The 21,893-nt window shown below is 52.8% G+C and overlaps 2 protein-coding genes across 8 annotated transcripts in view; both read right to left on the bottom strand.

Moving 5' to 3' along the window:
- Window positions 1–52: 52 nt before the first annotated feature.
- Window positions 53–8,774, bottom strand: MRI1 (methylthioribose-1-phosphate isomerase 1). Of its 2 annotated transcripts, none has more exons than XM_016935261.4 (6): window positions 8,558–8,774; window positions 8,185–8,423; window positions 7,217–7,392; window positions 4,628–4,804; window positions 4,317–4,541; window positions 53–2,221 (listed from the first exon to the last, which is right to left on the bottom strand). In XM_016935261.4, the coding sequence occupies exons 1-6, from the start codon at window positions 8,687–8,689 to the stop codon at window positions 2,061–2,063; spliced, it is 1,110 nt and encodes a 369-aa protein (XP_016790750.1). In that variant the 5' UTR covers window positions 8,690–8,774; the 3' UTR covers window positions 53–2,060. The 2 variants fall into 2 exon arrangements, with proteins under 2 accessions (XP_016790750.1, XP_016790751.1); XM_016935262.4 differs by lacking the exon at window positions 7,217–7,392 and adding an exon at window positions 4,918–5,006 and having other exon boundaries at window positions 8,558–8,771.
- Window positions 8,775–9,865: 1,091 nt separating this feature from the next.
- Window positions 9,866–21,893, bottom strand: part of YJU2B (YJU2 splicing factor homolog B) — a 32,183-nt gene continuing 20,155 nt past the window's right edge. For all 6 annotated transcript variants that reach the window (XM_009434841.4, XM_009434843.4, XM_009434844.4 and 3 more), the window contains 9 exons: window positions 21,356–21,559; window positions 18,823–18,876; window positions 16,888–16,970; window positions 15,690–15,745; window positions 15,317–15,377; window positions 14,155–14,297; window positions 13,893–14,065; window positions 10,725–10,863; window positions 9,866–10,571 (listed from right to left, as the gene is read on the bottom strand). In XM_009434841.4, the coding sequence (XP_009433116.1) occupies window positions 10,093–10,571; window positions 10,725–10,863; window positions 13,893–14,065; window positions 14,155–14,297; window positions 15,317–15,377; window positions 15,690–15,745; window positions 16,888–16,970; window positions 18,823–18,876; window positions 21,356–21,358 (1,191 nt within the window). In that variant the 5' untranslated portion in view covers window positions 21,359–21,559 and the 3' untranslated portion in view covers window positions 9,866–10,092. The remainder of the gene's footprint in view (window positions 10,572–10,724; window positions 10,864–13,892; window positions 14,066–14,154; window positions 14,298–15,316; window positions 15,378–15,689; window positions 15,746–16,887; window positions 16,971–18,822; window positions 18,877–21,355; window positions 21,560–21,893) is intronic.

Here is a 21,893-nt window from a genome sequence, read left to right as displayed (position 1 = left end):
GAGTAGTGTAGTGGATCACAGCTGGAGTTTTCAAACATTACGAACAAAACGGTGACAATGATAAGCTAACGTTTATTGAGAGCTTATGTGTTTTAGAAAACTTACAACGTTTTATGATCTTTACACATAAAAACTCAGACTAGGTTAGGGTGCGGCACTCACCTCTGGTACAGAATTTAAGAAGGTTCAAAAACTTTGGTAATCGTAAACAATATTTTCAAGACTTAAAAAATATTTTAATATCCAAAATAATCAAATTGTTAAACTACATCCTGCAGACCGGCAGCATAATTTTGTAAATAAAGTTTTAGTGGAACCAGGGTGTTGTCAGTAAGCTCAAGGCACAAGTGCGGGGTTCTAGCCTCTTCAAAATTTTATTTAGGCCAGGCACGGTGGCTCACGCTTGTAATCCCAGCACTTTGGGAGGCCGCGGGGCGCGGATCACCCGAGGTCAGGAGTTCGAGACCAGCCACGACTAACATGGTGTCTCTAATAAAAATAAAAAAATTAGCCAGGCATAGTGCCAGGCTCCTGTAATCCCAGCTACTCGGGAGGCTGAGGCAGGAGAGTCGCTTGAACCCAGAAGGCGGAGGTTGCAGTGAGCTGAGATGGCACCACTGTACTCCAGCCTGGGCGACAGAGCGAGACCCTGTCTCAAAAAAATACTTGTTTTGTTTTGTTCATCATGGATTTTTTTTTTTTTTTTTTAAAGAGATGGGGTCTCACTCTGTTGCTTAGGGTGAAGTGCAGTAGTGCAATCAAAGCACACTGCATCCTTGAACTCCTGGGCTCAAGCCATCCTCCCACTTCAGCCTGAGTAGCTGGGGCTAGAGGTGTGAGTCCCATGCCCAGCTCATTGTTTTTAAATTTTTGTTTGTAGAGACAAGCTCTTCCTATGTTACCCAAACTGGTCTCAAACACCTGGGCTCAAGGGATCCTCCCAAAGTGCTGGAATTACAGGCATGAGCCACCAAGCCTGGCCTCATCATGGATTTTTGCATTAATTTTGATTTTTAAAAAATACTGCTATAAGGTCAGGCACAGTGGCTCATGCCTGTAGTCCCAGCACTTTGGGAGGCTGAGGCAGGGGGATCATTTGAGTCAGGAGTTCGAGACCAGCCTGGCCAACATGGTGAAATCATGTCTCTACTAAAAATAGAAAAATTAGCTGGGCATGGTGGCGCATGCCTGTAATCCCAGCTACTCAGGAGGCTGTGGCAGGAGAATCGCTTGAACCGGGGAGGCACAGGTTTCAATGAGCTGAGATCTCGCCTCTACATTCCAGCCTGGGTAACGAGTGATACTCGATCTCAAAAAAAAAAAAAACCCAAAACAAAATATTGCTTTAAAATATTTTTTATCTTAGTTGCTGAGCTTTTTTGGTGTCCTCTTAAAATTCTGCCCTGGAGATGTCACCCTAGCTCCAGCCCTGACCTTAAGAGGGAGGTACTAGTATTATCCACATTTATTTTTTATTTTTTTAATTAAATAATTAATTAATTATATTTATTTTTGAGACAGAGTCTCGCTCTGTTGCCCAGGCTGGAATGCAGTGGCGCTATCTCGGCTCACTGCAAGCTCTGCCTCCCAGTTTCACGCCATTCTCCTGCCTCAGCCTCCCAAGTAGCTGGGACTGCAGGTGCCCGCCACCACGCCCGGCTAATTTTTTGTATTTTTAGTAGAGATGGGGTTTCACCATGTTAGCCAGGATGGTCTCAATCTCCTGATCTTGTGATCCACCTGCCTCGGCCTCCCAAAGTGCTGGGATTACAGGTGTGAGCCACTGCGCCCAGCCTGTTATCCACATTTTATAAATGAGGAAACCAAGGCACAGAGAGGTGAAGTGACTTGCCCAAGATCATACAGTGGAAAAAGTGGCGGAGTCAGGATTTGAATCTGGGCAGCCTGGCTCTAGATGCTGGGCTCTAGATGGAAGGCCCTGTCTGAGCTCCCTGCACTAGGAACAAGTGTGGTCAGGGGCAGGAAGGTCAGCTTTTGGGTAGCCATTCAAGAAATGTATTAAAAAACCTAGAGAGGCAGGCTAGGGAGAGCTGAGCTGGTTACATCTGGGGTCCATCTAGGGTTCCATCCCTGGAAGAGATGGTGGTGGTTAGGGCTGTCCGGAGCTCCTCAGGGGCAAAGACCCCCAGTTCTGTGATGATGCCACCAGTGATGAGGTCGTGGGGGGTGACATCGAAGGCAGGATTCCAAACTCCAATCCCTGCAGGGGAGAGAGGGGAGGCAAAAAGGCAAGAATTTGCTTCTGTGAAAGTTCTCAGGTTGTGGTCATCTGTTTCTACCACAGTGGTTCTTGGAATTGGGGAGTCCTTGAGAACCTGAGGATTCTCACCCCAAAAGTACATGCAGGCATGGACATTGTACTCAATAGTAAGTTTAGACTCGCCACTGCCCCTACAATGTCACTCCCCAAGAAGAATTCAAAGTCCTATACACATCTATGCCACTTATTTTTTTATTTTTTGTGAGATGTAGTTTTGCTCTTGTTGCCCAGGCTGGAGTGCAATGGCGTGATCTTGGTTCACTGCAACCTCCACCTCCCAGGTTTCAAGCAATTCTCCTGCCTCAGCCTCCCGAGTAGCTGGGATTACAGGCATGCACCACCATGCCCGGCCAGTATTTTTAGTAGAGACGAGGTTTTTCCATGTTGGTCAGGCTGGTCTCAAACTCCCGACCTCAGGTGATCCGTCCGCCTCGGCTTCCCAAAGTGCTGGGATTACAGGCGTGAGCCACAGCGCTCGGCCTTTTTTTTTATTTTTGAGATGGAGTTTCGCTCTGTCGCCCAGACTGGAGTGCAGTGGTGCAGTCTCAACTTACTGCAACCTCTGCGTCCTAGGTTCAAGCAATTCTCATGCCTCAGCTTCCCAAGTAGATGGGACTACAGGCATGTGCCACCACGCCTGGCTAATTTTTATATTTTTTTAGTAGAGACGTGGTTTCACTCTGTTGGCTAGGCTGGTCTGGACGCCTGACCTCAAGTGATCCGCCCACCTCCGCCTCCCAAAGTGTTGGGATTATAGCCGTGAGCCACGGCATCCGAGTGCATGAACTATTTAAAGGGCCAGTCATTGATCTAAATGTCCTGTGGGTTAATTCACTGACCGCCCTTGGGTTTATGCAGCAGGTTCTAGCCATAGCCCATTTTACAGATAGGACCAGTGAGGATCTTAGGGAATTAGAGAATTTAGGGAACTTGCTAACGGTTGCACAGCCAGGAAGTATAGGCAGCTAAGAAAAGTCTTGCAGCTAGGCATGGGAGCTCACGCCTGTAATCTCAGTGCTTTGGGAGGCTGAGGCAGGAGGATCGCTTGAGGCCAGGAGTTTGAGACCAGCCTGGGGAACATAGCGAGACCCTATCTCTATGAAAATAAACAAATAAAAATAAGTGTAGAAATATCTTGCTTTTTCTTTTCTTTTTTTTTTTTTTGAGACAGAATCTCACTCTGTTGCCCAGGCTGGAGTGCAATGGTGTAATCTCAGCTCACCACAACCTCCGCCTCTCAGGTTCAAGTGATTCTCCTCCCTCAGCCTCCTGAGTAGCTGGGACTACAGGCGGGTGCCACCATGTCCGGCTAATTTTTGTATTTTTAGTAGAGACGGGGTTTCACTATGTTGACCAGGCTGGTCTCGAACTCCTGACCTTGTGATCTGCCCGCCTCGGCCTCCCAAAGTGCTGGGATTACAGGTGTGAGCCACCTCGCCTGGCCGTCTTGGTTTTTCTTTACAAACACGTGGCCAGCCAGATATTCTTATTTCCTCTTAAGAAAACCTAAGTGGAGAATAGCAAGACAGTTGCTCAAGATCATTCATATAACCGGTTAGTTGTAAATTCCGACATTGGATCTGACCTCCAGGATGCACCTGTTAGAAGAAGTGGCTTGGGCCAGGCGTGCTGTGGCTCACACCTGTAATCCTAGCGCTTTGGGAGGCAGAGGCAGGCTGATTGCTTGAGGTCAGTAGTTAATAAATAGCCTGGTCAACATGTTGAAACCTCATCTCTACTAAAAATACAAAAATTAGCCAGGCGTGGTGGCACCCACCTATAGCCCCAGCTACTTGGGAGGCTGAGGCAGGAGAATTGCTTGAGCCCGGGAGGTGGAGGTTGCAGGGAGCCCAGATCGTGCCACTGCACTCTAGCCTGAGGGACAGAGCAAGACTCCATCTCAAAAAACAGAAAAAAGAAAAAGTGGCTTGTAGGAGCTGTGTATGTTCCAGAAGGATGACAAGGACCTGCATATCACCTGCCTCCATGAAGTGCCCAGGAGCTGGGGTGTCCCCTTTCTGAGGGGGCAGCTTACCGGGTGCTGCAATCCGGACCCCATTAACATTGGTCAGCTCCTGGCCCGGTCGCTCTTCAATAATGATCTCCTTGCCGGTCTCCAGACGGAGGTCACATGAAGAGCTGGGGGCAGCCACGTAGAAGGGAATGCCATGGTGCTTGGCGACAATGGCCAGCTGGTAGGTGCCCACCTTGTTGGCTGTGTCGCCGTTGGCAACCACGCGGTCAGCTCCCACGACCACAGCTGGGGAGGGGGCGTGTGAGAAGTTGGGAGTCATTACCTGGCCCCATGCTCCAGAGCCCCGCCCCCAGGGCTTACCGTCTGCTTACCTGACACGCCCCTATGGGCCATGGCAGCAGCCACCATGCTGTCGGCGATAAGGGTGGCAGGGATCTGCTCATAGACCAGCTCAAAGGCCGTCAGCCGGGCTCCCTGGTTGTAGGGCCGGGTCTCCGTGCAGAAGGCATGCTCCAGGCGGCCCAGGCTGTGCAGTGAGCGGATCACACCTGCGGGGGCCCCACCCACCAGGAGAAGGCCCCGGGGAGGGGCAAACAGACAGGGTGGTCCATTGGTTAGGGGGGCAGGCTCCTAGTCTGGGCGTGGATTGCCAAAGGCTTACCGAGCACAGTCCCACCCAGGGGCCCTCGCAGTGGCAGTTCCCTCTGCCTGGTATGCTCTTCCCAATGCTCGCATAGCTCCGTTTCACATCTGTTTAAAGGACACCTTCTCGGTGAAGCCTTCCCTGATATATCAGTTTTGCATAGCAATCCCCACACTTTCAGTTTCCTGTTCTCTGTCCTTAGCATTTATCACCTTCTAACACCTCATGTGTACAGGCAGCCCCCCTTTTCTATGGGTTCTCCATCCATGGACTCAACCATGTGGATTGAAAATATTTGGGCTGGGCATGGTGGCTCACGCCTGTAATCCCAGCACTTTGGGAGGCCGAGGCAGGCTGATCACGAGGTCAGGAGATCGAGACCCTCCTGGCTAACACAGTGAAACCCCATCTCTACTAAAAGTTCAAAAAATTAGCCGGGCGTGGTGGCGGGCACCTGTAGTACCAGCTACTCGAGAGGCAGAGGCAGGAGAATGGCATGAACCTGGGAGGCGGAGCTTGCAGTGAGCTGAGACTGCGCCACTGCACTCCAGCCTGGGCAACAGTGCAAGACTCTGTCTCAAAAAAAAAAAAAAAAAAAAAAGGAAAGAAAGAAAATACTTGAAAAATCGCTGGAACCCAGGAGGCAGAGGTTGCAGTGAGCCAAGGTCGTGCCATGGCACTCCAGCCTGGGTGACAGAGCAAGACTCTGTCTCCAAAATAAATAAATAAATAAAAAGCAATCCTCCCATCTCAGCCCCCTCCCGAATAGCTGGGACCACAGGTGCATACCACTACACCCAGCTAATTTTAGTATTTTTTGTAGAGATGGGGTTTTGCCATCAAGCCCAGGCTGGTTTTGAACCCCTGAGCTCAAGCGATCCGCCCGCCTTGGCCTCCCAAAGTGCTGGCATTACAGGCTTAAAAATAGAGACAGGGTCTTGCTGTGTTGCAAAGGCTGGTCTAGAACTTCTGAGTTCAAGCAATCCTCCCACCCCAGCCTCCTGATTACAGGCCTGCACCGCCACTACACCTAGCCAGTAACAACAATTTACATAGTATTTACATGGGACTAGCTATGATATGCAATCTAGACACGATTTAAAATATAGGGGTGGGCTGGGCACTGTGGCTTACGTCTGTAATCCCAGCACTTTGGGAGGCCGAGGCTGGCGGACCACCTAAGGTCAGAAGTTCGAGACCAGCCTGGCCAACGTCGTGAAACCCCATCCCTACTAAAAATATAAAAATTAGCTGGGCGTAGTGGCTCACGCCTATAATCCCAGACACTCAGGAGGCTGAGGCATGAGAATCTCTTGAACCCGGGAAGCAGAGGTTGTAGTGAGCTGAGATCATGCCACTGCACCAGCCTGGGCGACAGAGCAAGACTCTGTCTCAAAAAAAAAATATTTTATATATATATATATATATATATATATATATATATATATATATATGGATGTGCATAGGTCATGCAAATATGATGGCATTTTTATATCAGAGACTCGAGCATCCATGGATTTTGGTATCTGTAGGAGGTCCTGGAACCAGTCCCCCACGGATATTGAAGGATGACTGTATTTATTTTGCCTGTTGACTATTCCTTCTGCTTCCCTGGGACCCCTGAGAGCAGAGATTTTGTCTGTTTTGTTCACTGCTGCGTCCCCAGCAAATGGCAGTGTCTGAGCCACAGCAGGTGCTTACTAAATGCTGGGTGAGTGAATGAATCAAAGGCAGAGGTCTTTCCATCAAGGCCTCAGTTCCCAGGGATGAAGGTGGGACTCAGGCAGGTAGGGAAATTTCCTGGTGAATTTAGGGTCAAGTGGAATCTGCTGCCTTGGCCCCCTACAGCCCACTCCCCCTGTCTCCTGGTCACAGCTACCTAATCTTTCTCTGCTCACTCCCTTCTCCTCAGTTCCTCCTGGAGTCCACGTCCTGCCCTGGCTCTAGGCATATGGCTCAGGCGGAGCCCGTCGAATGACTGCTCTGGGATGGGCAGGTGCCCTGAGATACAAGGAGACTTTTCTAGAACAGGAGGCTCTTTTCCTCATGATCTGGACCCTAACAGCCCCCTGCCAGCCCATGGAACCTGAAGATGAAGGAGGGCAGAGCTGAAGTACAGAGATAGATAGGTCCTGATGCTACTGGTTGAGCCCCTTGATCTAGCCATACCTGAAGCCAACCGTATAAGTGTTTCCATACTAGAACTAATACCTTCCCATTTTTTTTGTGGATAAAGTGGTTTGGGTTTGGGGTTCTTTCTCTTGTATCCAAAAAAGGTCCTAGAAGGCCCTCCCCTACCCCCTGGAGGCCCTCTCACCTAGGGCTGTACCATAGCCAGCGGTGGCCAGAGCACCAGTGTTACAGTGGGTCAGCACAGTCACCTTGCCACCGCTGGGGGCCACCCGCTCCAGGAGGTGGCGGGCTCCTAGGTCCCCAATGCTTCGGTTGTCTCTGAGGTCTTTCTGCAGCATGTCCTCGGTGCAGCAGATCACTCTGGGGTGACAAGGAGTTTTCAGCACCAGCCACCAGGCCCCGGGGCCCAGGCCAACGCCTCCTCTCTGCCTAACGCTGCTGTCCTGGAGCCCTCCTGCTCAAAGCCTCTCATTGCTGTGGGGCCTGGACCCTTCGGCCAGGGCCACCGAAGTGTCACTCCGTTCATTCATGCAAAGACATGTTTACCAAGCAGTTCCGGTGTGACCCAGCAGTAAACAAGACAAAAATCTCTGCTCCTGTGGAGTTGACACTGGGGTGAGTGAGCCAGCTGATGAAGACATAATAAAATGAAGGAAAAGCCGGCAGAATTAGGCAACAGAGAGCAGCGGGTGAGCTGGATCATATAGGATGGTGGAGGAGGGCGCTATGGATACCTGGCCCGCACCAATGGCACGTGCAAAGGCTGTAAGGCAGGCTCGAGCTTGGTGGGGTAAAGTGACATTGCAGGGAGGGCTGGAGCAGAAAGGAAGTGGGGGGAAAAAGATGGCAGGAAGGGGACCAGGACAGGAAAAAAAGTTCCTCAAAAGCAGAAACCAAGAGAACACGGAGACACCAAAAAGGGCCTCCAAGGGCGGATAAGGGGCTGCATGTATTCAGGGGAGGCACGATTAAGGAGTTAGGTTTCAGGGCCAGGCTGCCCAGACTAGACTCTGGGCCCCATCTGTGGGGCCCTGGACAAGGGGCTTAAGGTCGCCGTGCCTCGGTTTCCCCATCTGTATAGTGGGTCACTGTACTTAAAAAGAGTCAATATAATTCCTGCTCAGCGCCGTGCCTGGTACCAGATCCCCGTACCTCTCCCGGACCGCCTCTTCCGTAGCGCCCTCCCGTTCGGCCTCCCGGGCTGCAACATCAGCCAGGTCGCGGGCGGCGCGGGCCATGTTGACAGCGGTGGGCCGGGCGGTGACGAGGAAGCTCAGCTTGTCGCGCACGAAGGCCACGAGCGCGGCGAGTCCCGGTCCCCCGGCGCCCGCCTGCAGCTCCACGGCGAGGCTGAGACAGCCCACCAGGGCTATGGCCGGGGCGCCCCGCACCTGCGGGGCAGGGATTTGGGCGTCGGAAGCTGCAGGCGCGGGCGCACTCCCACCTCCAGCCCGGCCGCCCCGCCGCCCCGCCGCCCCGCCGCCCCGCCGCCCCGCCGCCCCGCCGCCCCGCCGCCCCGCTGCACCTTCATGGCGCGGATGGCCTCCCAGGCCTGGTGCACCGAGCCCACCGCCTCGTAGCGGCTCTGCTGGGGCAGCAGCAGCTGGTCTAGGATCTGCAGGGAGCCCCGCGAGTAGCGGATCGCCTCCAGGGTCATGGTGCAGCAGCCAAGCCCAGCGCAACTCAGAGGTAGCTAGGGGTCCGCGCGCACTTGGGATGGGGGCGGGGCCGTGGGCGGAGCCTCCCCCGGAAAAAGAGACACGCACATGCGCATCCAACCCGATTCCACGGGTTCCCAGGACGCGGATTCCACGGGTTCCCAGGACGCGGAGTCCACGTGGCCGAACCCACTCCACGACTCCTGCCAAGCCCGGACGGAGTGAGCCGCCTCCTCGGAACCACAAAAGTGGCAGCATTTATGGGACGCCTAGTGGATACCAGGCCCTGTGTTTAGCAACCTGCTGTCTAGAGTTAGGGATGTATCCCCAGTGGCAAGGTAACATCAAGTGTTCAAACGAAAGAATTTGTTAAATGATCTTCCTTCTCCAAGGTTGAGGGGGAGGTAGTGGGGGGTCGTGTGCCCCTTGATGGATGCACGGCTGTTTCTGGGCCATTTTCTGCTCGGTTTCATTCAAAAGTAACATGCAGGACAGGCGCTGTGGCTCACGCCTGGAATCCCAGCACTTTCGGAGGCCGAGTCGGGCAGATCACTTGAGGTCAGGAGTTCGAGACCAGCCTGGCCAACATGGTGAAACCCAGTCTCTACTAAAAATACAAAAAATTAGCTGGGCGTGGTGGCGCACACCCATAGTCCCAGCTGCTCGGGAGGCTGAGGCAGAAGAATCACTTGAACCCAGGAGGCAGAGGTTGCAGTGAGCCGAGATCGCGCCACTGCACTCCAGCCTGGGTGACAGAGCAAGACTCGGTCTCAAAAACAAAACAAAAAAACCCCAAAAGTAACATGCACGGGGGGCTTTTCCATGGGCCACCCCTGGGCTGGGTATAATAAAAAGCTCACACCTGTGTGCTCCAGCCCCTGCTGCATCTGGCACAGATCCTGGGTACCCCGTGTGCCTTGTCCCTGGCCTTGTGTGTATGGTTCCTGGCCCCCCTTTCACCCTTCACACTTGGCCCATGCCTCCTCCTCCAGGAAGTCTGTCCTGATTCCTGGCCAACCGGGACCACCACCTTGAGACTCTTGTCACTCTGGAAGGGGACCACGTCTGTGGTCACAGCTATGACCCTATACCAGCATTTGCTGATGAGAGGCCTGCCAAGCTTGGTCAAGGTGGGGGGGTGGGGGGGCAGCCCCAGGGTCCATCTAACAACCCAAGACAGGGAAGAGACAGGTCTTTAATGTACGGAGTCTCACAAGGCACAAACACCCTCACCAGGACCAAATAAATAACTCCACGGTTGCAGGAAGGCGCGGTCTGGGGAGGATGCGGCATCTGAGCTCTCCCAGGGCTGGTGGGCGAGCCGGGGGTCTGCAGTCTGTGAGGGGCCTCCTGGGTGTGTCCGGGCCTCTGGAGCGGGTCCAGTCTCCAGGATGGGGATCGCTCACTCACTCTCCGAGTCGGAGTAGTCCGCCACGAGGGAGGAGCCGAGACTGCAAGGGTGCCGCGTGTCGGGGGTGTCAGCTGCCTCCTGGGAGGAGCCTGCTGGCGACAGGGGCTTGTCCTGACGGCTCCCTTCCTGCCCCCTCGGCCTGCTGCACTTGGGGGTCTCAGTTGTTTCCGGAGGACAGTCTCCGGGGGACATGGGCCGGTCCTGGGCAGCCTCCTCTGGTACCCGCGGTTCCCCAGACTTGGGGGTGTCGGCCGCATGCTGGGGGCTCTCCGGGACGTCCCGAGACCTCCGCCGCACGATGCCCAGGTCCCCGACGGTGATGGGGCAGGTGGCAAGCGCGGTTCTGCGGCTCTGTGCCAGCTTCTTCAGGACGCCGCTGACCTTGCTGCTGGAGGCGGATCCGGGGGCAGAGGGGAACCAGGAGCGGCTGATGATTTCGGTCCGCTTGAGTTTCTGCTTGTCCTCGTAGGCTAGAGGAGAGGAGAGGACATTTCAGGGGCGGCAGGGGAGGGGGTCCAGAACTGCCCTCTGGTAGACCAGAGTCCACTCATGGCTGAGGACCCCCCCATCTCCAGGCAACTCTGAGCCTCCCTGTCCCCTTTTCCCCCTGGCCTCCTACGCACAGTCCAGGGTGTGGAACTTCAGCAGAGCCGCCAGCTTGCGGTCATCTTCCGTCTCGGGCACCAGCGGGATGGTCAGGCTCGCCTTGGCCTGCAAGGCCTGGTCTCTCTCCTCCTCCTCCTGGATGGCTTTTTTCTTTTCCTGTGTTGAGGGCCAAGAACACCAGAGATGGGGGGTGTCAAAGCCCTGTCTCTTCTGTGTACTAGGGGGCACTGCTCCAACTCTCGGGGTCTCATTTACTCTTTTTGAGACAGTTTCATTCTGTCGCCCAGACTGGAGTGCAGTGGCACAATCATAGCTCACTGCAGCCTCGAACTCCTGGGCTCAAGCTATTCTCTCATGTCAGCCTCCCAAGTATCCAGTACTACAGGTGTGCACCACCACGCCCAGCTAATTAAAACATTTATTTTTGTAGAGACTGGGCCTGGTAGTTCATGTCTGTAATCCCAGCACTTTGGGAGGCTGAGGCGGGTGGATCCCTTGAGGCCAGTAGTTTGAGACCAGCTTGGCCATCATGGCAAAATCCTGTCTCTATTAAAAATATAAAAATTAGCCAGGCATGGTGGCATGCGCCTATGGTCCCAGCTACTCGGGAGGCTGAGGCATGAAAATCACTTCAACCGGGGAGGTGGAGGTTGCGGTGGGCTGAGATCGTGTCACTGCACTCCAGCCAGGGAAAAAGGGGGAGACTGTTTCAAAAAAAAAAAAAAAAAAATTTTTTTTTTTAGAGATGGGGTCTCACTATGTTGCCCAGGCTGGTCTCCAACTCATGGCCTCAAACAATCCTCCCACCTGAGCCTCCCAAAGCACCGGGATTACAGGTGTGAGCCACCATGCACGGCCTCATCCCACAAATATTTCTGGGATACCCACCTTGTGCTAGGCTTTGTTCTAGACACTCGGCATACAGTGGCAGGCAGGGAAAAACCCTTGCCCTGGGGGAGCTGGCCTCTAGTGGTGAGACAGTGATAAGGAGAAAAAAAATGCAGGACAGGTGAGTAGGGGATGGGCTGGGCGGTTCCATTTATTTTTTAATTTAGTTTAATTCTATATTTTTTTGAGACAAGAGTCTTGCTCTGTTGGCCAGGCTGGAGTGCAGTGGCACGATCTCAGCTCACTGCAAACTCCACCTCCCAGGTTCACGCCATTCTCTTGCCTCAGCCTCCCAAGTAGCTGGGACTACAGGCACCCGCCACCACACCTGGTTAATTTTTTTTTTGTATTTTTAGTAGAGACGGGGTTTCACCATGTTAGTCAGGATGGTCTCGATCTCCTGACCTCGTGATCCGCCTGCCTCAGCCTCCCAAAGTGCTGGGATTACAGATGTGAGCCACCGCGCCCAGCCAAGAGGTTCCATTTAAAATGTGGTGGCCAGGTCGGATGCAGTGGCTCACGCCTGTAATCCTAGCACTTTGGGAGGTTGAGGCGGGTGGATCACATGAGGCCAGGATTTCGAGACCAGCCTGGCCAACATGGTGATACCCAGTCTCTACTAAAAATACAAAAATTAGCCATGCACAGTGGTGGGAACCTGGAATCCCAGCTACTTGGGAGGCTGAGGCAGGAGAATTGCTTGAACCTGGGGTGGAGGCTTCAGTGAGCCGGGATCATGCCACTGCACTCCAGCATGGGCGACGAGCGAGACTCAGTCTAAGCAAAAAGAAAACACAAAAAACCCAACATTAGCCAGGTGTGATGGCTCCTGCCTGTGGGTCCCAGCTACTTGGGAGGCTTAGTGGGGAGGACTGCTTGAACCTGGGACATCGAGGCTGCAGTGAGACATGATTTGCCGCTGTACTCCAGCCTGGGCAACAGAGTGAGACCCGGTCACAAAAAGAAAAAAAATAAATAAATAAAAGGAGGCAACCAGGTAGGTATCTCCCATGGCATGGTGAGGTAGGGGTGAGCTATGGTCTCAATGTCTGTGTCCCCCAAATTGATATGTTGAAGCTTAATCCTCAACGTTGACAGTGTTAAAAGATGTGAGGCATTTGGGGAAGTAATTAAGTCAGAAGGGCTATGTCCTCACCAATGAGATTATTGGACTTATAAAAGGAGGCTCAAGGGAACTTGTTTGTCCCTTCTGCCACATGAGGACACAGCTAGAAGCCACCGCCTATGAGAAATGGGCCCTCACCAGACACTGGATCTGCCAGCGCCTTGATCCTGGACTTCGCAGACTCCAGAACCATGAGAAATAAAATTCTATTGTTTATTTTGGCCGGTCTTGGTGGCTCACGCCTGTAATCCCAGCACTTTGGGTAGGCCACGGTGGATCACTTGAGGTTGGGAGTTCGAGACCAGCCTGGCCAACATGGTGAAACCCCGCCTCTACTAAAAATACACAAATTGGCCAGGTGCGGTGGCTCACACCTGTGATCCCAGCACTTTGGGAGGCCGAGGCAGGCAGATAACCTGAGGATGGGAGTTTGAGACCTGCCTGACCAACATGGAGAAACCCCGTCTCTACTAAGAATACTAGCTGGGCGTGATGGTGCATGCCTATAATCCCAGCTACTCAGGAGGCTGAGGCAGGAGAATCACTTGAACCCGGGAGGCAGAAGTTACGGTGACCCAAGATCATGCCATTGCACTCCAGCCTGGGCAATAAGAGTGAAACTCAGTCTCAAAAAAAAAAAAAAAAATTAGCCAGGCGTGGTGGTGGTGGGTACCTATAATTCCTGCTACTCTGGAGGCTGAGGCAGGAGGATTGCTTGAACCCAGGAGGCAGAGGTGCAGTGAGCCAAGATTACACCACTGCACCCTAGCCTGGATGACAGAGCGAGATGACTACTGTCTCAAAACAAAAAAAAAAAATTAATTTCTATTATTTATTTATTTAGAGATGCTGGGGGAGGGGGGGTGGTGTCTCACTATGTTGCCCAGGCTGATCTTGAACTCCTGGCCTCAAGCGATCCTCCCAATGTGCTGGATTACAGGCGTGAGTCACTGTGCCCAGCCAAATTTCTACTGTTTCTGTCTATGGTATTTTTTATTATAGTAGCCAGAATGGATTAAGACAGGGCATGATCACCATGTAGCAGATGGGGAAACTGAGGCTCAGAGGGTACAGTGGCCTGCTCAAAGCTAGGATGTGGTGGGGTGAGGGCTGGACCCGGGCCTTGGTCCACCATGCATCCTCTCTGACCCCGGGATGGAGCCCCCCTCACCCGGAACCTTCTCCGCAGCATGCTGTTGAGGGCGAAGTCGTCCTTCCAGGCGCTCTGGGCCTCCTGGATGTGGCTCAGTGTGGGCAGCGCCTTCTTGAGTGTGCTGCGGTCGGCCTCGCCATGCTCCAGCCGGAACATGGCGTCCGTCTCCAGCTTCTGCTTCTTCTCATGCTCTGCAACGATCAGAGCTCGGCTGGGCTTTGGGGGCCCCAGCGCAGACTCAGGGCCAGGGCCCCCAGGCAGGTAAGTGGGTGGCGCTCACCTGTGGTCAGCACCTGCTCATTGTCCGCCATGTCCCAGCGCTCCTCCTTGCGCTGGGCGCCACTCACGATCACGTAGTCGCAGTTGGCGGGGTCCGTCTGCATCTCGATGTAGTTGACACAGAGGTGGCATTTCATCCGGAACCTGGGAGGGAGCGGTGGGCAGGAGTCAGGAGGCTGTGGCTGTGCACCAGGACAGCCCTGTCACCTCTGCCTGCTTCCTTCCACCCAATGGTGTCATTTGACAAAAATTCACTGAGCACCCATTGTGTGCCGTGTAGAGCCACGGGCAAAAAGGGGCACATCTGGGCACCCAGAACGGACCTTCTGTCAGTGGGGCTGCAGTTGGCTTATTCATTTGTTCATTCAGCTGTTTGTTCATTCATTCATTCCCTCATCCATTTTTCTGGTTCATTTATTCATTAATTCATTTGTTCATTCATTAGTGCATTTGTTTGTTGGTTCACTGATTCATTTGTTAAAGTAATTCATACATTCATTTGCTCATCCATCCATCTGTTAATTCGTTTATCATTTGTTCATTCGTTCATTCATTTGTCCATTAGTTCATTTATTCAACAAACCCGCCCAAGACAGGCTGCTCTGTGGCAGGCTCAGTGCCAGCTGCTGGGGACATTGCTGAGTAGTGGAAAAGCCAACTTGCTCATGGAAAGGCTGACGTCCCAGCAGGGGCCACCTTGATAGCAAGGGCACAAGCAACCAGTGTCAAGTCTCACTTTAGAAAAGATGTCTCTGAGGGGTGCTGTTTGAGCAGAAACCCCGGGTGAGGGAGGAGCCTTGGAGCTACCTGGGGAAGAGCATTCCAGGTGGAAGCACAGAGGTGGGTGTGTCCCTGGGGTGTGTGAGGGACAACGAGGAGGCCAGGGAGGGGGACAGCAGGAGGAGGTTAGGGTGAAGAAAGGACAGGCAGAGTGTGTGGTGCCTTGTGAGCCAGGAGGAGGACTTGGGCTTTTACTGAGGAAGGTGGGAGCCATGGAGGGTTGCGGGGGTGGGGGGGGGGGGGGGTGTGCCCTGATTCACCAACCAGGGCGATTTCCAGGAGTCCTGCAGGGAATGGGTTCCCCCCGCAACTCAGGCTCTTTGTAGCCCCCTCGCCCTGTGGCCACCCCACCTGTTCCCAAGATGCCACCAAGCCGCCCTTACCTGTAGATCGGGGTTGTGTAGTAATTGCCCACCTTCTTCTTTTCTGCATTGTAACGAACACCTGGAAGGGGGTTAGGCGGGGGTGGTAATTTCATTGCCATCTGAATTTTGCAGATGGGTAAACTGAGGTACAAAGAGGCTCACTGTCACTTGCTGAGGGTTCCCCAACTAGGAGGAGTTAGAGACGGGATTGGAAGCCAGAGCCTGGCTTCCTAATCCCTCTGCAAAGGGGCTTCCATGGCCAGCCAGTCACTCGGGTGCCCGTCTCCTCCCTCATTCCTGATCAGGACCCTCCCACCCCCACCCCGGCGGCATCCAGCAGTTAGGGGGTCTGATGTTTGCAGGACTGAATGGAGGGTGGGCAGAGGCTCACCCATGCCGATGTGGTTCTTGCAGCCATCGCACCAGATGTTATATGGCATTTCGAATCTGCAAAGACAGACAGCATCTTACTTGCACTTGTCCATTTGGACACTCCCTGGGTCTCCACACCTGCGACTCTGGCCGCGGTTGTGATTTGAGGGGTGGGGTATTAGACTGCCCCGTTAACGGGAGTTGCTGCACTCACATTACACAGGAAATGGATATATGGAAGAAAAAGAATCACAACCATTGTAACTGAGCAGGAACTTCCTGCCTGCTAGAAAGCAGACTGACCAGGTCCAGGGACAGCCGCCTTTGGGTGCTGCTGCGACTTTTTTTTTTTGAGACAGAGTCTTGCTCTGTTCCCCATGCTAGAGTGCAGTGGTGCGATCCTGGCTCACTGCAACCTCTGCCTCCTGGGTTCAAGCAATTCTTATGCCTCAGCCTCCGAAGTAGCTGGGATTATAGGTGTGCGCCACCAATTCCGGCGAATTTTTTTTTTTTTTTTTTTTGAGATGGAGTCTTGCTCTGTTGCCAGGCTGCAGTACAGTGGCACGGTCTTGGCTCACTGCAACCTCCAGCTCCCTAGTTCAAGTGATTCTCCTGCCTCAGCCTCCCGAGGAGCTGGGATTACAGGTGTGAGCCACCGCACCCAGCCTAATTTTTTCTATTTTCAGTAGAGACAGGGTTTCACTGTGTTGGCCAGGCTGCTCTCAAACTCTTGGTCTCAAGTGATCCACCTGCCTCACCCTCCCAAAGTGCTGGGTTTACAGGCGTGACCCACTGTGTCCAACCACGATCACTGTCTTTTTTGAGAGTCCTATGTGATCAAGTCCAGGCTGGCCTGCTACAGGATGAGATACAACACGGAGCAGAGCCCAGCTGTACAGGTGAAGTCCCTGCTAAACCAGCCAGTCCCCAGCCAGCCAACTCTGAAACACATGGGAGCCCAGCCCAGATCAGGCCAGCCTAGCCCAGCCCAGCCAAGCTCTTCCAAGCCCAGCAGAGATATTTTGCTGAGCTGCAGACATGTGAGCAATAATAAATGCTTATTGTTTTGTCACACGGCAATAACTGACTGATACAGTGACTTTCTGCTTTATGGAATGAAGACCCTGCAGCACTGGGCCAATGAGGGCACTGAACTCTCCTTGAGACTGAAGGAATGGGGCAGGACGGTGGGGTCCTCAGGTGATGCTGGGCCTTACCGGATGATGAGGATGCCCTGTGACAGCTTCCGAGCCCGCTCCCGAAGCGGGTGGCTGTTGTGGTATCGGTTGAGAGAGCCATGCTGTGTGGAGAGGATGAGGAGCGGATTAGTGCTGCTGAGCTGGAGGAGCTCACGATTTTCTGCCACCCCCACTGCTTTGGGACAAGTGTCTCACAGGTGGGAGAGGCCTTGATTCTTATGTCCTGCAGGACAGGTGTTCATAGCAATAAGGAGGCATCCAGGTCTTACTGGAACATGTAGGCTTGGAACCAGGAACGTGAGTTTGAATAGTCCCTCTCCTATTTATTTATTTATTTTTTGAGATGGAGTTTTGCTCTTGTTGCCCAGGCTGGAGTGCAATGGCATGACCTTGGCTCACTGCAACCTCTGCCTCCCGGGTTCAAGTGATTCTCCTGCCTCAGGCTCCTAAGTAGCTGGGATTACAGGCGCCTGCCACCACGCCCGGCTATTTTTTTTGTATTTGTAGTAAAGACGGGGTTTCACCATGTCACCCAGGCTGGTCTCCAACTCCTGACCTCAGGTGATCCACTTGCCTCGGCCTCCCAAAGTGCTGGGATTCCGGGTGTGAGCTACTGCGCCCAGCCCCGTTCCCATTTATGAGCTGAAAGAGCCAGGGGACCCTGGGCGAGTGACCTCACGTTTTGCCTTCCCGAGCCTGTGTTTCCCCTGTCTGTCAACTACGTATAATGGTCATTATTACTTCCAGGTTTTATGGGGAAGATGAGGTGAGGTGACAAGACTGGCAAACATTCGCTGGGGACTTCATGTGCATCACCTTTTTTTTTTTTTTTTTTTTGAGACACAGTCTCGCTCTGTCACTAGGCTGGAGTGCAGTGGCGTGATCTCGGCTCACTGCAACCTCTGCCTTCCGGGTTCAAGCGATTCTCCTGTCTCAGTCTCCCAAGTAGCTGGGACTACAGGTGTGGGCCACTACGCCCAGCTAATTTTTGTATTTTTAGTAGAGATCAAGTTTCACCATGTTGGCCAGGATGGTCTTAAACTCTCGACCTCGTGATCCACCTGCCTTGGCCTCCCAAAGTGCTGGGATTAGAGGCGTGAGCCATGGCGCCGGCTTTTTTTTTTTTTTTTTTTTTTTGAGGCAGGGTCTGGCTCTGTAGGCCAGGCTGGGGTGCAGTGGTATGATTATGACTCACTGCAGTCTCCACCTCCTGGGCTCAAGCAATCCTCCCACCTCAGCCTCCTGAGTAGCTAGGATTTATCCCTCAATGATTCTGTGAGGTCAGCTCATTTTATTTCCCCCTTCTGACGTATGGAGAAACTTTGGCATACAGAGGCTAAATCCTATACTCAGGACGAGGCAGCTGGGACACTCGGGCCCTTACTGAGCACCTACTGTGTGGGGACACAGCCACAATAAGATAGATGAACATCTCTGCCCTCAGGGAGAGAATGTTCTAGCGGGGGAGATGGACAAGACGCAAATAAATGAATAAGTGAGGGAGTTATAAGGGCTATGAGATTATATAACATGCTCAGCAATGCAACAGAGAACGAGACAGTGGTCAGGGAGGACCTCTGTGAGAAAAGCACTTAAGGAAGTGAGAGTATGGTGAAATGGAGGAAGAGATTCCAGGCAGAGGGGACAACCAGGACGCCAGAGGTGCTGGAGCTGGGGAAGCCATGGGATCTGACCCTTCATCTGTGCGCTCTGCCCTATCCTGGGCCCCTGCTGTAAACACACTACAGTATAGTGTGGACATGGAGTTACAGGTCCCTGAGGAGAGCCACAGTTATCACCCAAAAGTGAAGACAGCCTCGAGACTCAGGTGACGAGCAGAAGACAAAAAGACCTTGGGGGCCACCCATCCTTCCACAGCAGTGGCTCTAACCCCAAGAGGGGATGACGTGGGTCTTTTTGCTACTGTGGACCTGGAGCGGAGAGCCTGCTTACCTTCTCAGGGTTGAAGTCTGGAGGATAGTACTTGTTGACCCCTTTCCTTTCACCCTGCAAAGCAGAACAGAGACATGACTCAGAGAGAGGCTGAGATGGTTTGGCTGTGTCCCTACCCAAATCTCATTCAAAAAATTTTTTTCTGATTTTTTATTTTACTATTAATTTTTAGAGATGGAGTCTTGCTCTGTCACCCATGCTGGAGTGCAGTGGTGCGATCTTGACTCACTGTAACCTCCGTTTCCCGAGTTCAGGCGATTCTCCTGCCTCAGCCTCCTGAGTAGCTAGGATTACAGGCATGCACCACCACGCCCAGCTAATTTTTGTATTTTTAGTAGAGATGGGGTTTCACCATGTTGGCCAGGCTGGTCTTGAACTCCTGACATCAAGTGATGCACCCACCTCAGCCTCCCAAAGTGCTGGGATTACAGGCGAAATCTCATCTTGAATTGTAGTTCCCATAATCCCCACATGTCATGGGAGGGACCTGGTGGGAGGTAACTGAATCGAATCATGGGGGCGAATCATGCTGTTCTCATGACAGTGAATGAGTTCTCGAGAGACCTCATGGTTTTACAAGGAGCTTTTCCTCTTGCTCATTCTTGCTGCTGCCACGTGAAGAAGGACGTGTTTGCTTCCCCTTCTGCCATGATTGTTAAGTTTCCTGAGGCCTCCCCAGCCATGCTGAACTGTGAGTCAATTAAACCTCTTTCCTTTATAAATTACCCAGGCTTGAGTATGTCTTTTTTTTTTTTTTTTTTTTTGAGACAGAGTTTCACTCTTGTTGCCCAGGCTGGAGTGCAATGGTGCGATCTCATCTCACTGCAACCTCCGCCTCCCGGATTCAAGCAATTCTCCTGCCTCAGCCTCCCGAGTAGCTGGGATTACAGGCATGTGCCACTACGCCCAGCTAATTTTTTTGTATTTTTAGTACAGACAAAGTTTCACCACATTGGCCAGGCTGGTCTTGAACTCCTGACCTTGTGATCCACCCACCTCGACCTCCCAAAGTGCTGGGATTACAGGCGTGAGCCACCGCGCCCAGCCCTTGGGTATGTCTTTATGAGCAGCGTGAGACTGGACTAATACATAGGCTCCCTCCAGGAAACCTACTTGTGCAGCCTCAGGGGGCAGGACCTGGATAAGGGGGACTCGGGGACATTTTAGAGGACAGTGCTGGGCTCAGTGTCTGATTGGGGAAGGGCTACTTGGGCAAAAAACCCATTGTCATTGCTTTGGAAAATTCCATGAGGTTCAGATGCTCCTATGGTGGCTTTCACACTCTTTTGGGGACTGTGATTGACGGTAAGAAGTATTTAACATTGCCACTGGGCAGACACACATGTAGTACCGTTGAACACAGCTCTCAAGAAAGAACACTGAGCCTGGCTGAAGAGTTGCTCTTGTTTTCTTCTTTTTTTTTTTTTTTTTGAGACAGAGTCTTGCTCTGTCACGCAGGCTTGGGTGCAGTGGTGCAGTCTTGGCTCACTGCAACCTCTGCCTCCTGAGTTCAAGCGATCCTCATGCCTTAGCCTCCTGAGTAGCAGGGACTACAGGAATGTGCTACCACACCCAACTAATTTTTGTATTTTTTTTTTTTGAGATGGAGTTTCGCTTTCGTTGCCCAGGCTGGAGTGCGGTGGCATGTTCTCAGCTCACTGCAACCTCCACCTCCCGGGTTCAAGCGATTCTCCTGCCTCAACCTCCAGAGTGGCTGGGACTACAGGCTCCCGCCAACACGCCTGGCTAATTTTTGTATTTTTAGTAGAGACGGGGTTTTACCATGTTGGCCAGGGTGGTCTCAAACTCCTGACCTCAGGTGATCCACCCAGCTCGACCTCGCAAAGTGCTGGGATTACAGGTGTGAGCCACCGCGCCCAGCCTAATTTTTGTATTTTTAGTAGAGACAGGGTTTCGCCATGTTGGCCAGGCTGGTCTCAAACTCCTAATCTTAAATGATTCGCCTGCCTTGGCCTCCCAAACTGCTGGTATTACAGGCGTGAGCCACTGTGCCTGGCCTTGCAATGGTTAATTTTATGTTATATGAATTTCACCTTGTTAAAAAAAAATGAAAGAAAGAAAGAGAAAGGAAGGGGTAGGGAAGGGGGAGGGGAAAGGGGGAAGGGGAAATTTAGGTTGAGTGTAGTGGATCACTTGAGGTCAGGAGTTTCAGACCAGCCTGACCAACATGGCAAAACCCCGTCTCTACTAAAAATACAAAAATTAGTGGGACATGCTTGCTTGAACCCAGAAGGCGGAGGTTGCAGTGAGCCGAGAGCGTGCCACTGCACTCCAGCCTAGGCAACAAAGTGAGACGGTCTCAAAAACAAAAGAAAATGAAACAAAAAAACATTTAAAAAGCGCCCGTGGGTGATGTTAGCGCAAAGCCACATTTCAGACCCACTGCACCAAAAGATGATGACACGGAGATTGAAATCATCATCTTAGAGCTCTGGGAGGGGAGGAGGGGCTGCTTCCAGGGTCCTACAAAGACTGGGAGAGAAACCCAGGGCACACGAGGCTGTCTACTCACCATCTTGGGAGCTGCCTACTGGTCCTCACCCTCAGGGCGGACGATTAGAAACTGGCCTTGTGAACACACTGCCCTGTCCTGACCTCTTGCGGAGCCTGGCAGAGGGTCCACAGGCTTCCCTGCGAAGATGTCGTGGGCCGTGTGGTGGTGCCAGCTCAGACAAGACTCCCGCCAGGCATAGGAGGCATCCAAAAAGCGGCGTGTCTGTTTAGAAAGAGAGAGTCCCGTCCACTCTACAGCCAATATACGCATCACATCTGACACTTTCATCCCTCTGTGGCCCCCACCGGGTCCAGCACCCATCATCACTCACGTGGGCCAGCACGGTCTTCTCTCTCCCGACTCTGCCCTTGACACTTGCTCACCCCACAGCTGCCCAGGGGATCTTTTTGTTTTTTGAGATGGAGTCTCGCTCTGTCACCAGGCTGGAGTGCAGTGGCGCGATCTCTGCTCACTGCAACCTCCACCTCCTGGGTTCAAGTGATTCTCCTGCCTCAGCCTCCCAAGTAGCTGGGACTACAAGCGTGCGCCACCACAC

This window comes from Pan troglodytes, chromosome 20, assembly GCF_028858775.2.
Source record: "Pan troglodytes isolate AG18354 chromosome 20, NHGRI_mPanTro3-v2.0_pri, whole genome shotgun sequence".
NCBI lineage: Eukaryota > Metazoa > Chordata > Mammalia > Primates > Hominidae > Pan > Pan troglodytes.
This window is presented reverse-complemented; position numbering and strand designations above follow the sequence as displayed.

Coding starts and splice junctions, on each gene's coding strand:
- MRI1 (XM_016935261.4), bottom strand. CDS start 8,689: ATGACCCTGGAGGCGATCCGCTACTCGCGGGGCTCCCTGCAGATCCTA. Junction 8,424..8,557: donor AGGCCATCCGCGCCATGAAG/GTGCAGCGGGGC, acceptor CCTGCCCCGCAG/GTGCGGGGCGCCCCGGCCAT. Junction 2,222..4,316: donor GGTCCGGATTGCAGCACCCG/GTAAGCTGCCCC, acceptor TCTCCCCTGCAG/GGATTGGAGTTTGGAATCCT.